General features: G+C 44.9%; 1 protein-coding gene across 1 annotated transcript; it reads right to left on the bottom strand.

Annotated features, from left to right (window-relative positions):
• Window positions 1-246: 246 nt before the first annotated feature.
• LOC132461530 (solute carrier family 22 member 6-like) lies at window positions 247-10611 on the bottom strand. The gene is made up of 11 exons (XM_060056677.1): window positions 10288-10611; window positions 9605-10181; window positions 9327-9430; window positions 8627-8781; window positions 5352-5520; window positions 4595-4718; window positions 3666-3781; window positions 2542-2756; window positions 962-1070; window positions 594-797; window positions 247-399 (listed from the first exon to the last, which is right to left on the bottom strand). The coding sequence occupies exons 2-11, from the start codon at window positions 10001-10003 to the stop codon at window positions 312-314; spliced, it is 1683 nt and encodes a 560-aa protein (XP_059912660.1). The 5' UTR covers window positions 10004-10181; window positions 10288-10611; the 3' UTR covers window positions 247-311.
• Window positions 10612-16044: the final 5433 nt, after the last annotated feature.

The following is a 16044-nucleotide window of genomic DNA, read 5'->3' as shown; positions in this document are numbered from 1 at the left end:
CACAGCGTTCTATCGCGCAGAACAGCGTTCTATCGTGCAGCACAGCGTTCTATCGTGCAGCACAGCGTTCTATCGTGCAGCACAGCGTTCTATCGCACAGCACAACGTTCTATCGCGTTTCCTTTATTTAAAGGGACAGAAAAAGAAAACATGCCGGTTCACTTCATTTCAATATTGAAGGGTTTTTTGCACCTCCAGCCTTATCTTTGGGGGTGCAAGAAACCTTGTGCCCCCCCCCCCCCCCCCCCCCCACCCAGAGATGGCGCCAGTGACTACGGCTACAAAGCAGAGGGCAACGTATACCATGACGATCAAGATGTTTGCTTCAGCAGATGGTCTGCGTTGTCTTGTAAGAATATTGCTTCTTTTTTCTCAGTCTTGGAGACTCTTCCAGTCCCCCTGTATTCAAAAAACATTTAATTATTAAGGGTTACGTGCATATTAGAACAGAAAACTATGTTGTAGTCTTTTTACCCCCAAAGAAGAGCTTGACGTTTACTTTGGAAAGTCTTGAAGTTAAAGCGAAATAACCTTTTACAGGCTTTTCAATAGAAAAGTCAGAGATCACACAGATAACAGGAGGCAGTCCTTACCTATCCTCTACATCCTGTATGGTGTCTGGCAGTGGGGTGTTCAGGGTCTCGGGCAGTAACAAGGCTGCAACGCCACTCAGGAAAGGAACTAGGCCGAAGACGAAGCCTGGGAGCCAGGTGACATACTCCCCCAGCAGGAGCACCAACGGAGCCGCCATGGCTCCCAGCCGTGCCATCATGCTGACCCAGCCCAGACCTGACTGTCTGAAGAGAGAGAGAGAGAGAGAGAGAGAGAGAGAGAGAGGGGGAGGGGGAGGGGGAGGGAGAGGGAGAGAGAGAGAAATTAAACCAAACCATGAATGTCAATAAATATACAACCATTAACGTCTTAACGTCAAACCAGCGCTCATAGCAACCAGAATTGTTACCGTAGGATAGTGGGGTACAGCTCCCCTGACCACAGGAAGCAGCAGTTGAAGGACGCGGCCAGACAGCCCTTTCCAATCACGGCTAGACATGTTCGCAGCATCTGTTTATCTAATAACAATATTAATAACAGCAATTAATATTGCACTTTTGTCACATCACTTTTTATAACAACCAAAACTAGAAAATGCATTTTAAAGTAATTCTTGCAAAAATTGGAACCAGGGTCTTTGTCTTTGCCTGTACCCATCAAATAAGCCCTCCAGAAACCTTTTTTCATTGAAAATTGAGCATAGAGTTTGTCCGGCGCAATGTTGGGCTTCCATGTTATTGGTCAGGGGCACCGCAAACGCAGTATATACTTGACTATACTTGATACTTGACTGTTTTAAAAAAAATTGAGTCCCTATATATTATTTATTGTAGCAGGTAATCAACTTGTGTGGACTTCCTGGAAACATGGACCTACCGGTAAGTCACAGACTTGAAAAACAGACTTTTTAAATAAACTCTAACTAAGTTGTTAATGCTTTGTTTTATGTGTAGGGAAGGGATCCTAATCGTTCTACTGCAGCGGTTTGGTTCTATTTTGAGTAATATTTGTGGTTAAAAAATGGCGTTTTTGGAAGCGTTCACGGTGCCCCTAAACAATAACATGGAAGCCAAACATTGTGAAAAAAAAAGTATCTAGAGGACTTATTTGATGGGTATACATGCCAAAACAAAGACCCTGGGTTCATTTATAGCCGAAATTACACTTTAAGGTACAGTAAGGCACCAACAGGTTGGGTGTTTAGGTTAATACGGTAAGTTACCATATGGTACCAACATGTTTGGTCTATAGGTTGCTAGTAAGGCATCAAGAAGTTGGGTCTATAAGTCTCTACGTTAATAGACCAATGGCATCAACAGGTTTGGTACATAGGTTAATATTTACGGTACCGTAAGGCACCAACAGGTTGGGTCTCTAATGGCCCTTTTCCACCGACAGTACTAGCTCAACTCGCCTTGACTTAGCCCGCCTTTTTATGCATTTTGATCACCAAAATGAGGTACCTGGTATCTGGTACTTTTTTAGGCTCACCCCCGTCGAGGTTCCAAGCGAGCTGATCTCATACTTTTGTGTGACGTAAACAGGCTGCTGGCCACTGATTGGCCAGAGAGTGAAGGCACTGGACACCCGACACCTTTAAATACTAGCATCAGTGTTCAGTTGTAACACTAACAATAGTTATTGAGTAACAATAGTGATTTATTATTGAACACGGCAGGATCAGCGCGCAAGAACACACCTGGGACCGTGACAGAGATAGAGACGCTCCTGGGTGTAGCCCTGTCTATTTGTCGCATAGATTATACGTCACTGCAGTTTCGCCCATGCGTGCTATGACGACCCGCCCACGTTGAAGAGGTACTTTATTCTAGTTGGAAACACGACGTGCCTGGGACCAAACCAAGTCGTGCCACGCTTAGTCCTGGTGAGTTGAGCTGGTACTGTCGGTGTAAGAGAGGCATAAGTTGCTATGGTAACTTATCATATGGCACCAATAGGTTGGGCCTATAGGTTGCTATGGTTACATACCGTAAGGCACAAACAGGTTGGACAGAATGGTGATGCCAGCCAGGACAATGCCCCCACACTGTGAGAGCCGGCGACCGCAGTAGCTCATGGTGATGTTGATGATCACCTTGGCGGGGAAGTCCACAGCACCGAATATCACCTGAATCAGGTAGATGTCCACGCCAAACTTCTGGAGGTCCATGGAGAGGCCGTAGTAGGCAAAGCTAGTGGAGAACCTGTCCCGCAAGCACAGGTTTTGTGAAAGATACAGATCAAGATGTGGTTTTGGTGATGACATGAAGATTTGTCCAAGGTGGTGCATGGACCACCTTGGACTAACTTAACTAACCGAGCTCAACTTGCCTAACTTACCCAACTCAACTTCACGTACTTAACTTTACCTTCCTCAACTTACCTAATTTAACTTTATCTAACTCAACTTGCCTAATTTAACTTTACCGAACTCAGCTTACCTTACTTTACTTAAGCCAACTCAATTTACCTAACTCAACTTACCTTACTTAACTTAAGCCAACTCAATTTACCTAACTCAACTTACCTTACTTAACTTAAGCCAACTCAATTTACCTAACTCAATTTACCTAAGCACTTGGGTCCCCACGTTCTGTTCCATAACACCATCACATTGTTTAACTCTTCAAGGACATACATATTATCGACCTTCATGACAACATTCATAGCCAGCCCTGCACTCTATCATGGTGGTAATATAGTATGCAGTCTAATTATTAGGGTGTCTTTACTGCCAAACGAGTGGCCTAGAAACGCTAGCAACGTAAACGTGTCAATGTCTATGCGCTCTGGGTTTTGGGGTATTTTTCCCTTGCTCTGAGAGTACTTTGGGGGAGTTAGGGATGTCTTTTACAAATAGTCTATGAAGCCCTTTGAGACTAAAACCTCTGTGATGCAGCGATACAACTTGATGGTACTTGACTTTGACTGATACTATATTTTCTATTTACATAGAAAGTCGTGTCAAAAAACCATCAAACACAATTTGAATCCCTTTGGATTTGTTGACCGTGATCTACAGGTACACTCTCACACCATTGGTGGAGAAATACCGCAGCTTGTATCCGATTGGTTCTGCCGGGGGGTAGACAAAAGGACTAAGGCGGGCCTACCAGACGGCGCTCAGGCACACTGTCATCTTCCTCATGGCGGGGGTGCGGAACAGGTCCAGGCTGGTGTAGGAGCTCTTGCACCCGGACATCTCCTTCTTCATGGACGACTGCACCACCTGAGGACCCACACGGACCAACCATGACTACCCCCCAATGCAACCCCCTTGCCCTCATGTTACACCACTACCTCTTAATTCCTATTGACCATGTGACTTCATGACCCTATTAACCCATGACTCCCCATAACCCCATGACTTCATAATACTATCACCCAATGACGCCATGAACTCATGTTTACAATTAAATGAAGGGTATTTAGCAGGCGCTTTTATCCAAAGCGACTTACAACAAATCATACACACATTACATTCATTCAGATACCGACCGTTGAGTCAACCATGTAAGGCGACAGCCAGCTTGTTGGGAGCAGTAAGGGTTAGGTCTCTTGCCCAGGGACACCTCGACACACCCAGAAGGAGCCCTGGATCGAACTAGCAGCCTTAACAAGGCAACACGCACTTCCTCCTGAGCTTAGCTAATCCCCTCATGTGACCCCACAACCCCATTACCTATGGCGACACATTAGTGCCATAATTCACTAATGTGATAAAAGATGCATTCGGGCGTATTATATTATTCCACACGCGTAGATATTAACTGCGAGCGCGCAAATGATCTCTGCGTGCGCAAAACAGCCTCTCGCGCACGCAAATTACCTCAAATTCGAGCGAGAGCGTAAAAACATCTTTCGCGAGAGGTTTTGCGTGCGCTGAGGTAATTTGCGCGTGCGAGAGGCTGTTTTGCGCGCGCTGAGGTAATTTGCTTTCCTATAAACTTTGACACTAAATACATTTTCCTGGCTCAATGTGGACATGGCCTGAGCCTATAGCCGCTGGATCTGACTATCACAATCTCCGCCTCTCTTTTACCTCCACGTCAATCTTCTTTCCATCGGCTCGGCGACCATTGTAGCGCGCCACTGCTCTTAGGTTTTTGACGGCCTGCTCCGGCTTATGTTTCAGCGCCAGCCATCGTGAAGATTCAAGGAGCCACCTGTAGGAGGCAAACAAGATTATGATTGGTTTGTTGTTGAAGTTGCTGAAGTATGGTGTTCATGCAGTTTAAAACCCAGATAGTTTACTACAGTGCTTCTCAAATGGTGGGGCGCGGTGAGGTGTCAGGGGGGGGGGGGGGGGGGGGGGGGGGGGGCGCGAGCGTAAGGGGAGACCTAGTGTCTTTTTTTTTTGTTAGTTTAGTTTAGTTACTTATTTTATTTGACTTTAAACAATTAACATAATACCAAGGGTCAGAAGTTTTACCTTCATTTTGATCTTAGAAAGTAATGACAGAGGGACTTCAGTGGTTTTGTACAGATAAATAAATAAATATTAGCAGGTTTTCAATAATATTTGAATTCAGGGGGGGAGCGAAAAAAATTCTGGCTCCTAGGGGGGGACTGACCGAAAATAATTGAGAACCACTGGTTTAGTAGGATCGCCTCCCAGCTGAAAGGCACTGGGTTTGTTCCCCAATGTCTGCAGCCTACCTTGAGCAAGGGACCCGACCCCCATCTGCTCCTTAATGAAAGGAGTGAGTGCATGACGTGTCTGCTGTGTGGCTATAATTAGCTTGCGTTCTTGTTATTCATTTGCCCTCTGTGGACGCCCATCACCCATGAGCTCTCACCAGGAGTACAGGAAGGCCACATAGAACGGCAAGGACACAGCAAAGGTCAGCCAGCGCCAGTCCCTGATGAAGTAGGCCACCAACGCCAGGATCAGCTGGCCCATGGTGTAGAAGTAGCCTGTCCCCGTGCCAACCACCGTCCGCACGCGAGTCGGAATCCATTCCACGACTAGAGAGACAGAAGGTAGTGAGGGGCGGCAGTAGCTCAGGGGGTGGAGCGGGTTGACTGGTAACAGGAAGGTTCCTAGTTCGATCCCTGGCTCCTCGAGCCAGGGATCGAGGAGCCAGGAGTGTCGAGGTGACCCTGAGCAAGACGCCTCACCCTGACTCCTGACGAGCTGGCTGTCCCCCTACCAGCAGATCCCCTAAATCTAAATGTAAGGTATCCAGTGTGTTGATATCAACTGCTAGCCTAATATTGTCCACTACTAGATGGAATGGAATGAAACGGCAGATATAGGCCTTGAGAACTTGCAGAGAGTATCCTAGAGGGCGGCTTCCCTCTTAAAAATTTAATATTTTTTAATCAGGTGAGTGCTGCATGCAGCAATCACCTGGTTAAAATATATTAGGGCTGTCAAGCAATTCAAATATTTAATCGCGATTAATCGCATTAATGTCATAGTTAACTCACGATTAATTACTTAATTATTATTTATTACTTTTTTCTATGCTAAATCCCTTGATTTCTTTGTCCCATTAATTGTTCTCATTTTAATGCTCTTATCAACATGGAGAAGTGCATCGGCTTGCCTTGTGCAAATGTTTTTTTTATTGATAACAACATTGGCATATACTGATCAAAACAGGAAGATACAAAAAAAAGCCTATAGTGCAATTAAACGAGGAACATAGAAATATACTCCCTTCAACATAACAGTCAGGCTACTGCTTCTTTGTTTTGAGCCAAAATAAAATTGGTTTGCGTTAACGCCGTTAATAACGCGTTTAACTGACAGCCCTAAAAAATATTCAACGGGGCGGCTCGGGCAGAGAATCTAAACTCTAGTGCATGACAACCTCCGTAGACGCTCACAGCTGGGTGAGTTTCACCGCCTCCTCATCGTTTCAGTACACACTGAATGATGACTTGGTCATCCATGTTCTTTCTGCTTCTGTGCGTCCTCCGTCTCTCTGCCAGTGACATCGAGATCGGGTCAAGCTCAACGCTGATTGGCTATTGCGGCTAAGCGTCACGCGTTGGCACGTCAAAAGATCAATATTTGAACTCCGCGCGTTGGTGCGTTGGGGGCGTTATTTTGGTGCGTAAAACGCGTCTAAAGGTACGGCCACACTGCACGCGAGTTGGTGTTGAAAATCAGCATTTTTGCATGGGGAACCATTGGTGTAGGCGCGTAGACGCGTTACGCGCGTTAAGGCGGCGCGTTAGTGGCGATAAACAAGGCATACGCACGTAATGACGCACCAACGCGCCGAACGCACCAACGCGCCGAACGCACCAACGCGCAAAGTTCAAAAAATTCAACTTTTGACGCGCCTACGCGTGACGCTTAGCCGCGATAGCCAACCAGCGTGGAGCTTGACCCGACGTCACTGGCAGAGAGAGTGACGCTTGCACAGAAGCATATGGCGGACATCTTTCTTTATTCTGGGTGGAAATAGTTATATAGTTACGCCATTAAAAGCGTTTATGTAAACATTTTTAGCGAGAAATAGCATTTTACTTTCATAATGTTCACTCTGTGAATGTGAAGGATGTTTGGTTTGATAGTTATGACGAAGAGGGAACGCTCCATTCACTTGCATGGACAGCGTCTTTGGTTGCTAAGCAACCTCAACGTCTTTGGCAGACTATTTCTCTGCTGAACAACACTACGAATGCTGGAAACACACCAAACACACCATGTGAAGTTATTTAACCCGATTATTGTTATTTATATCCAAGATTATTTAATCTAACCCGATCTAAGCTCTATCATGCACCCAAACACGGCAGCGTTTTGGTTTCCTACCTCAGACTCCTAAATCCAGCGCAGCCACAGGCGCCTTAGGCGCGTTGAAACATTTTTGTGACACACAAAGATCAAGCGTCAAGTTAGGTGGTTAGACGCGTTTTTTAACCTGAGTAACGCGTGCAGTGTGGCCGTAGCATAACGCGCCTAACGCACTGCTTTAGCGCGTGTAACGCATCTACGCGCCTAAACCAATGGTTCCCTATGCAAATATGCTGATTTTCAACGCCTCTAACGCGCGTAACGCGTTCAGTGTGGCCGTACCTTTACGTTGAGGCTGGAGCTTGCGGACGCTCTTGATGACGCCGTCACAACAGCTAACCATTTTGGAAGTTGCGGAGCCTAAACAACGTCAATATTCAACCCTAGACACCCTAAACACAAGGTCAAGCTTAAACGGTTACGTTTTTTATTCTTACACTGCCGCTTAAATTATTAATCGATTGGAAATATGATGATTGTTATATATCGGGCATTTTTGTGTTGGGCCTCCCGTTTCTATGGCTAGAGAGAAGGTGCTTGCTACATATCCAGTTTACCTCCATACACGCACACGCACACTTCAAACTTCATCAGAACCGTTCAGCTATTCGATTTTATCTTTATCTAATGAATTCAAACTTTATCACTAACTCTTCACTTAATTTGTTTCCAACCATTTATTTATTTTTTTATTCTGTCCATGTTTACATTGTTTACTCCATTTGGAATTTTGAACTCTGTTCAAATCTTGATTTAAGCCATTCCAAATTTCTTTTTCATTTTTTCTTTATGTGGCTTTACTAAAACATATTTTCAACCTCACTTTGCGCTACAGCACTCACCGGATTTTCTGCACAAAATGAATTTTCTAGTTTATATAACATTCATTAAAATGTGGTCAACCCCTCTCGGCATGAACTTGCCCACTGAATCCTCAGTCTAGGGCAACCTCAGTCTTTCTACTAAATGAGGCTGATTACACTTTTGAATGTGAGGATTCACAATTTTTTTTTATTCATATAACTTATTAATTACAAGACGGTGAAGGCCTCTTGTTACGATGCTAAGAGTTTAATTAGCACTGATGTCCTGTATTCCTTACTCTCAATTCCTCATGCCCTACAAAGTGCATTGGTGCCTTGCACACATTTTTTGGTAATGTAAGTTTTTGAGTGTTCTTGTGCTTCTCTTGTGTATTTATTCATATTAATAGTGTCATGTCTTTCGCTAGTGTGTTTCTGCAGGTGTCTTTCTGGTGTGATCCTCCATGTCTGAGGTCTTTTTGCAGTGCTGTGTCTTCTCTGGGTGAAATTCACTTACTGAGTGAGAAGCTGTTGAGCCCGACTCCCGACAGAGCCATGCCACACATGAAGCGGAAGAGGCAGAAGAGGGAGAAGGAGGGGGAGAAGGCGGCACACGTCCCGCTCACGGCCATCAGCAGGTAGCACATGGTCAGTAGGACCCGCCGCCCAAAGCTCCAGGACCATCACAGCAGGGAGGAGAAGGGAGGAGCAGGGAGGAGCAGGGACAGCAGGGAGGAGCAGGGAGGAGCAGGGAGGAGCAGGGAGGAGCAGGGAGGAGCAGGGAGGAGCAGGGACAGCAGGGAGGAGCAGGGAGGAGCAGGGACAGCAGGGAGGAGCAGGGAGGAGCAGGGAGGAGCAGGGAGGAGCAGGGACAGCAGGGAGGAGCAGGGAGGAGCAGGGAGGAGCAGGGAGGAGCAGGGACAGCAGGGAGGAGCAGGGAGGAGCAGGGACAGAGAGAGATTGTTTGTTGATTTGTGATCATCTATCACAAATCATAGTGTGATAAAACTCTAAAACTTATGAATGGGGAGCAAACAAATGTATTTTTTTGACTTTTTGGTGTTTTGTTGTCATGCATTTAGTCTGATCAAATGTGTGTGCTGGAACTGCAGACATAACAATGTTGTTGCAGTGATACCCCACTGAGTTTGTGGAGTTTTTGACGATCGCTGTGCCTGTTCCAGAAGGATTATTTATGGACCAAGTGATTAACTTACTGGTCGGCCAGTGCTCCGAAGACCCCCGCTCCCACGAGCACGCCCCCCATGTACACAGTCTGTCCCATTGACTTAAGGGAGCGCAGGCTGCACACCAGATGCCACTGGAAACATAGAAATACACAAAGAAACCCACAATCATACGCGCGTGTTTTCAAGTTATGTATTTTGATTGTGCAAAAGCATATTATTGCATATTAGAGACAGTTAGATAGATATGGAGAGAGAGGGGTAGGTCGTAGGTGGACGGACGGACGGATAGTAAGTTGGACAGATACCTCTGAAATAATGCTGGAGCTTCTCTCCCTCTCGTCGTAAGTCCACCCGTCGTCGCAGCCCCGAAGGGCCGCCTGTTCCGAGTCTTCCCACACCTCGGGATCTGTGCTTCCGTTGTTGGCCAGCAGATGCCACTGTGGCAACTCGTAACGCCGGCATTTCTCCGGAGATCCGTTTGCATCAATTGGCACTGTTATGTGCAGCTTCTCTGCCGCGCTCATCCGCGTGGAAGCGGAGAGGTTCGTGTGCGTGCTGCAGAAGTGGGGGGGCACCCCGGCCACGAAGTTTTGTAGCAGGTTGTGACTCGCCATCATGAGCACGGGGAGGCACAGCAGGAGGGTGTGCACGACCTGGAAGCGCCCCGTGCTGCCCACCTGCTCCAAGAGGTCGGCGAAACCCATCGGTGAAATCGAAAGGCTTTGATAGAACCACGAACAGATCAGAGGGGTCGGAAGACTTGCAGACTGAGATTGTGCCTTTGGTTAAAGGCCTCTTTTGCTGCTTTTTTATTTCTTTTTTAATTTTGTTTTTAATTGTTCTTTCTTTGTTTTATTAATGAAAGCGAAGATGCTTGAACACCTGAAAAAATTGTTGGATATTACTATCATTAAAAATAAAAAATAAAACTTTTAACTTATATTTTTTAAGCATATAATGATGCAATTGAATATATAGTCGTTCTTACCTGGATGATGGGTCGTAGTTCATAAAAATCCTAGAACTTCATCACATTGAAATACTAATTCACAGGAGGTAATAATTTAGCTATATGTAACAATTAAAACAAATAAGTGAAACCTTTAACAAAAAGTTGTTGTTGAGTATGACTAATCCGCTTCAAAATGGTTCAGACCTCAAGGACTTGCTTTCCTCTGAGTCTCCAAACCTGTGGAGTTGAATTCTGTGCTAAAGTGCGCGAGCTCGCCGGAAACGTCAGACGTCCCGCGGGGTTAAGTCCTTCAGCGGTGTGCTCGGGGCATCGGCAGCGCGTGCGGCCATGAATGTGTTTGACAGACAAACTGTTCTTCTCCCGATTGGCTAAAACCAGATTTTTATTATTGAACGAGAATACAATTCCACGTACCCCTAAGGAAAGCAAACAATGGGCCAATGTTTAGTAAGTTCTGGAAACAATGCTCATTAACTTTTTTTTTAAACATTAACATTAAGCCTACGTGATAGACAGTAGTAGTAAAAAAGTATTGCTGACTCATAAAAGTCTGAGTAAAACGCTTGTGTCAAACAATTGTCCGTCGATATGCAAAATGTGAACAGGTGGACCCTAACTTGCTGTGATTTCTTGTTTGCATTCTTACTGATGCAGTGTTGAAACTACTTTGTGTGCGTGTGTGTGTGTGTGTGTGTGTGTGTGTGTGTGTGTGTGTGTGTGTGATTTTTATTTCTCTATCTCTGTATCTGAGTGCGGAAAAGTTTGTAAGCATTTAAAAGTGTTAATACGTTACCTTGTTTCCATTGTGGGGTAATTTAACTTTATACTCTATCTCAAATGGCCTATTTTAACTTTTGTGGTTAAACGATAACATTGCAATGACTGATGCTGATGCCTTTATGAATTTTCTACTAAAAAGCAAATGAAAGATTGTTATGCATTGTGCTTGGTTAAAAGTATTAGTTCACTAACATAACCAAGTGCTTTTAAATTGTTGTGACAATAGTTTGCTTTCTAAATTAGGATTGCATCTTCCAATTAAAGGTTGGGTATGGAATATTCTTTTTTGGCCATTTTTGCAAAATTACTTGAAATCCTTATCATAACCCACTTACAGCCACTGAGTTAGAAGTACTGACATGAAAATTAAACAAGTCAATCATCTGTGGAACGGGCCGTGGCTCGAAAAACTCAACAGCCAATGACTTCCAGAACCACCGAGTGGCATTGGACACTAAGTACGTCAATCAAACGGTCGTACTGCACTCCCCCTCCCCCTCTCCCCACGTGTGACCCCTTCGTGCACATACTCAAAGCTCGTGACCCAGAGCAAGCTTCTGTTTGTTGTTATCCTGCGGTAGCTACTGGAGCTAACTAACTAGCTAATCCACATTTGGTCCTAGCACTAGAAGACAACCCTAAACTCCAACCTAGCTAGCCTGGCTCGCTCTAGCGCATCTGTGTTCGCGCTCGTGCATGATTACGGGTCCATGTACTTGGATTGGGTGGAGTCAGAGTCAGCGTTGAAGGAGACGGGGTAGGACCATTTGAGTTGTGTCTTTTCAAAATCTGCTGGTGTTTCGCAAATCCCATACCCAACCTTTCATTTAAATGGGACATATTATGAAAACAACCCTTTTCCTGGGATTTGGGGTGTAGTTTTGGGTCTCTGGTGCTCCCACACGAATACAAACTTTGAAAAAAGTCTGTAGGCCTACATCATTTTTTGAGTGAGATATGCATGTCTGAAAGTACCCCGCCTACAGTTACCAAACGAGCGAGTCTGTTTCGGCGCCCCCCCCCCCTATGTAGGAAGGGGGCACCGTTTAATATTACCTCCCACTTCCTCTCTCCCCTCCAATCAGAGCATAGCTAAGATTCTGTGGACCAGCGGACAAGCAGCTCCGGCGGGGGAACTCGGCAGCAGCTGAGCTCCAGGAGTACAATCCCTTTCTCTGCCGGCGGCACCGCCGGAGCTGCCGGACTGCCGCCGAAGCTTCGGCGGCAGTCCAGAGAAGAAAGGGATTGTACTCCCGGGCTGCCAGACATCTAAACGATTAAACGGTCAAACTCTTGAGATGAAAAATTATAATTTAAATCCACAAACAACATATGTGTAATCCGGGGCATATATGTGCACGCCCCTTCTGGTAGAGCCCATGGGACCTATGAGACCGAAAAATATGTATGGGTTTCGAGAAAGTAATTATCTTCTGGTCCCAGTCTTTATATGTCCTGGATTACACATATGTTGTTTTTGGATTTAAATGTTAATTTTTCATGTGAAGAGTTTGACCGTTTATTGTGCAATGGGCAATGGCCACCACAGTAATAATTTCCTGGCCACGCCCCTGCTTGGGGCGCAATTAGCTTTAGGTCACACTGCCCCAATGTGAACTGTGTGTGTGTGTGTGTGTGTGTGTGTGTGTGTGTGTGTGTGTGTGTGTGTGTGTGTGTGTGTGTGTGTGTGTGTGTGTGTGTGTGTGTACGTGTGTGTGTGTGTATGTGTATGAGTGAGTGTATGATAGGGATGTGTGAGTGTGTGTGTGTTTTGAGTTCTAGGTTATGTTTGACACACTTCTGCAAGAGCTGCTTTATTGTTCACTGTTTTATAAATTTGATAATTCCTAATAATGTATTTTATTTAATTACATTTTTACTCCCAAGAAAAAAATCTATACCTACACCTACAATGTTTATTTTACGCAGACAATATTTTGGGCATCAGATTTCATAATTAATGTGGCATTACCTAAAAATAAATATGTTTTAATAATTCTCTGAAGTATCCTACATTGGTAATAGTTTTATAAAGTTGGCTTAATAGAGTAAGTGGCCTACTTTAACTGTAGTGTTTGAAAGGGAAGTTTATGCTGACTCATGCTGATGAATAGCCTATGATTTGTCTACTAAAATGCCCAATGTAGCGAGTAGGATCAGGTAGAAAGTAACTGAAATCTTCCATCCGTTTTAGACAAGACATTTATTCAGAATGTGTGTTATTCTAAATAAAGTATTCTTTACTTAAAAAAATAAAGACTACTGCTCAGACCACAAATCCTCTCAGACGTGTCACAGCAAAACATTAACTCATAAAGCCCCCAAAGAATCTTCCAGATACAAATAGTGCACCATCATGGTTGGACAAACCCTGCGGTGGTCTTTATGGCTTTGCTGTTGCAGGTGTAAGGCAGATGGGGGTCTCTCTGGCCGTGAACAACAGACGCTGTGGAGTAAATAAAACCCGGAGCGCACTTAAAGGGGAAGAGGACCATCGTTAGCAGTGTTTTCAAATCAGCAAGCCCAGCAGACGTAGTAAAGTAACCGCTGCCCATATATGGTCAATCAAACGACTCTCTAGAGCACTTGCTTGCTACGTTAGCTTGCTTGTTGTTAGCATTAAAAAAAACAGTTTGACTGTAAAAAAAACACCACAGAATGTAACAAGAAAAAGTTTATAATGATTCACACACGTAGGGAGGCCATTCATTTGTTGTGGAAAACTTGCGATCAACACTGCCTGTTAGCGCGAAAGACTACTCTGCAACCCAATTCATTTTTCCCAAAGATAATTTATTTATCGTGTAGGCCGAGATGACATCACCGATGGGGGATACAGGTAGGCTCATGACCGCAGGTGTGGGTTAGGAGTGACGATCCGTGTCAGTGGTGGGATCTCGGTGGAAGGCCCTCTAGATATCGTCGGGGGCTGGGATCTTCTCAAGGGTGGGCTCCACGCCCCAGATCTCGCGGGCGTACTGGGCGATGGTGCGATCGCTGGAGAACTTTCCAGAGCCGGCGATGTTGTAGATCACCTTCTTGGTCCATTCTTTGGGGTTCTGGTGGGAAGAAAACGGGGAACATCTCAATAAAAACATTTGTGATATATACGCCGTTTGGTCGACGCTTTCATCCAGTGTCTTAAAACAACAGTGTGAGTGCCGTGCATGGAAGCCTGGGCTGGCCCATAGGTCATAGAACCTCCAACCTAGCCATGGCAGTGGTACTGCCATGCTCCACTATTTGGGAGAGACAGGACCATTATCATACTGTTACTTCAATGGAGATAATTCATGACGCCCACCTTGTACAACTCATTGACTTGTTCTTGGCATTTGATGTAATCTTCATAGTCAGCAAACACTTTAAACCTGTAAGAAACGATCGAGAAAAAAAATCCATTATAATAGATTAACATCATTCTAATAAATATCTTCAGCAAACCATTTACATGGTCATCAATCATTTCCAATTTCGCCTTCTTTTTTTTTTAAAGTTTGACTGACAAGCAGAGAGAGATAGACAGCGAGATATGGGACAGGCAGACATAGAGATGAATAGACAGACGGACAGGCAGGCCAGCCAGGTGCGTTACCTGTCATGGTGCATGAGCATGTCCACTATCTCCTTGAAGAGGTCAGGCTGCTTGGGACTGAAGAACCCTGCCGAGATCTGGTCCATGGCCTGTTTGAGCTCTGGCAGGCGATTGTAGTAATCCACAGCATGGTATCTGGGCGGCACCGCAAGGAGGATACAAACTTTATTCGATTCATTCATTCAGTCAAACATTGGTTGATTTCTTTATTATGAAAAGTCAACGTTTCTGCTCCGCCACACACAACCTTTGTGGCTCAAACTTGAAGTGTGGGGGAGGATGGCATGGGTGAGAGTGTGGGGGAGGATGGCATGGGTGAGAGTGTGGGGGAGGATGGCATGGGTGAGAGTGTGGGGGAGGATGGCTGAGTGAGGGTGTGGGGGAGGAGGGTGTGTATGGGAAGGAGGGGGAGTGTGGACGAGTGTGTGTGGGTGAGAATGCGTTGGTGATTTTGTAAGGGAGAGTGTGTGGATGTGTGTGTGAGTTTGTATGGGGGTGAGGCTGAGCAGGTGTGTGGTGCGTAGGTGAGTGAGTGTGTGGGTTCGAACGGGCTCAGGTGTGTAGGGGGGTAAGGTTGTGTAGATGAGTGTGGTTTAGTATGTGGAGAAGGGGGTAAGGTTGTGTAGATGAGTGTGGTTTAGTATGTGGAGAAGGGGGTAAGGTTGTGTAGATGAGTGTGGTTTAGTATGTGGGCGAGGTGTGGGGGTGAGTCTGTGAGGGGTCTGACCGTGATACATGGATAACCAGAGACAGTATGCTTAGAAGTGTCAGGTCTAGACAGGAGTTCTGATAGGGTGCCTCTTTCCACCTAGGGATTATGATTTTGAACGGGTTTGGCAATGATTACCTTTGACATATTTTTGTATTTCTAGAAATCATCTGCAAATCCCACGCGTGTATTACATATTTCCATTTCAAAGATGGCATAAGACTAGGACTGTGTCAAAGTTGGTTTGATACGTAAGCTTGATATAGCTTGGTATATATAGGAGTGTGTCAATGTTGGTTTGATACGTAAGCTTGATATAGCTTGGTATATATAGGAGTGTGTCAATGTTGGTTTGATGTACAAATATGGACTTCATTATATAAACTTACATTATTTAGGGTTGATACATAGGCTAGATACTGAAATAAAGGCTGAAATAAAAACAGATGGATGTACACGTTTTATACTTAGGATTGATATATTATTATATATAGGCTTATAAATAGGCTTGAGATATATAGGCTTTATATAGGCTTGATATATGGATGTAAAGGCTTTATATATAGGCTTCAAATATGGATGCATAGTCTTTATATGTATAGGCTTGACATATTGATATATGGGCCTATTTATTTTTGCTTGGTATATGGGGCTAATATAATGGAGCTGGGATTGATTGTGATGGCAG

The sequence above is a fragment of the Gadus macrocephalus genome, chromosome 7 (genome assembly GCF_031168955.1).
Source record: "Gadus macrocephalus chromosome 7, ASM3116895v1".
In the NCBI taxonomy this organism is placed as follows: domain Eukaryota; kingdom Metazoa; phylum Chordata; class Actinopteri; order Gadiformes; family Gadidae; genus Gadus; species Gadus macrocephalus.
This window is presented reverse-complemented; position numbering and strand designations above follow the sequence as displayed.

What these genes read in the sequence shown, in the direction of transcription:
- LOC132461530 (XM_060056677.1), bottom strand. Translation starts at nt 10,003, where the DNA reads ATGGGTTTCGCCGACCTCTTGGAGCAGGTGGGCAGCACGGGGCGCTTC. An exon ending in GCTCCAGCATTATTTCAGAG is followed by an intron (nt 9,431 to 9,604) that starts GTATCTGTCCAA and finishes CTATGTTTCCAG; the next exon opens with TGGCATCTGGTGTGCAGCCT. An exon ending in ATACAGGATGTAGAGGATAG is followed by an intron (nt 400 to 593) that starts GTAAGGACTGCC and finishes TTTTGAATACAG; the next exon opens with GGGGACTGGAAGAGTCTCCA.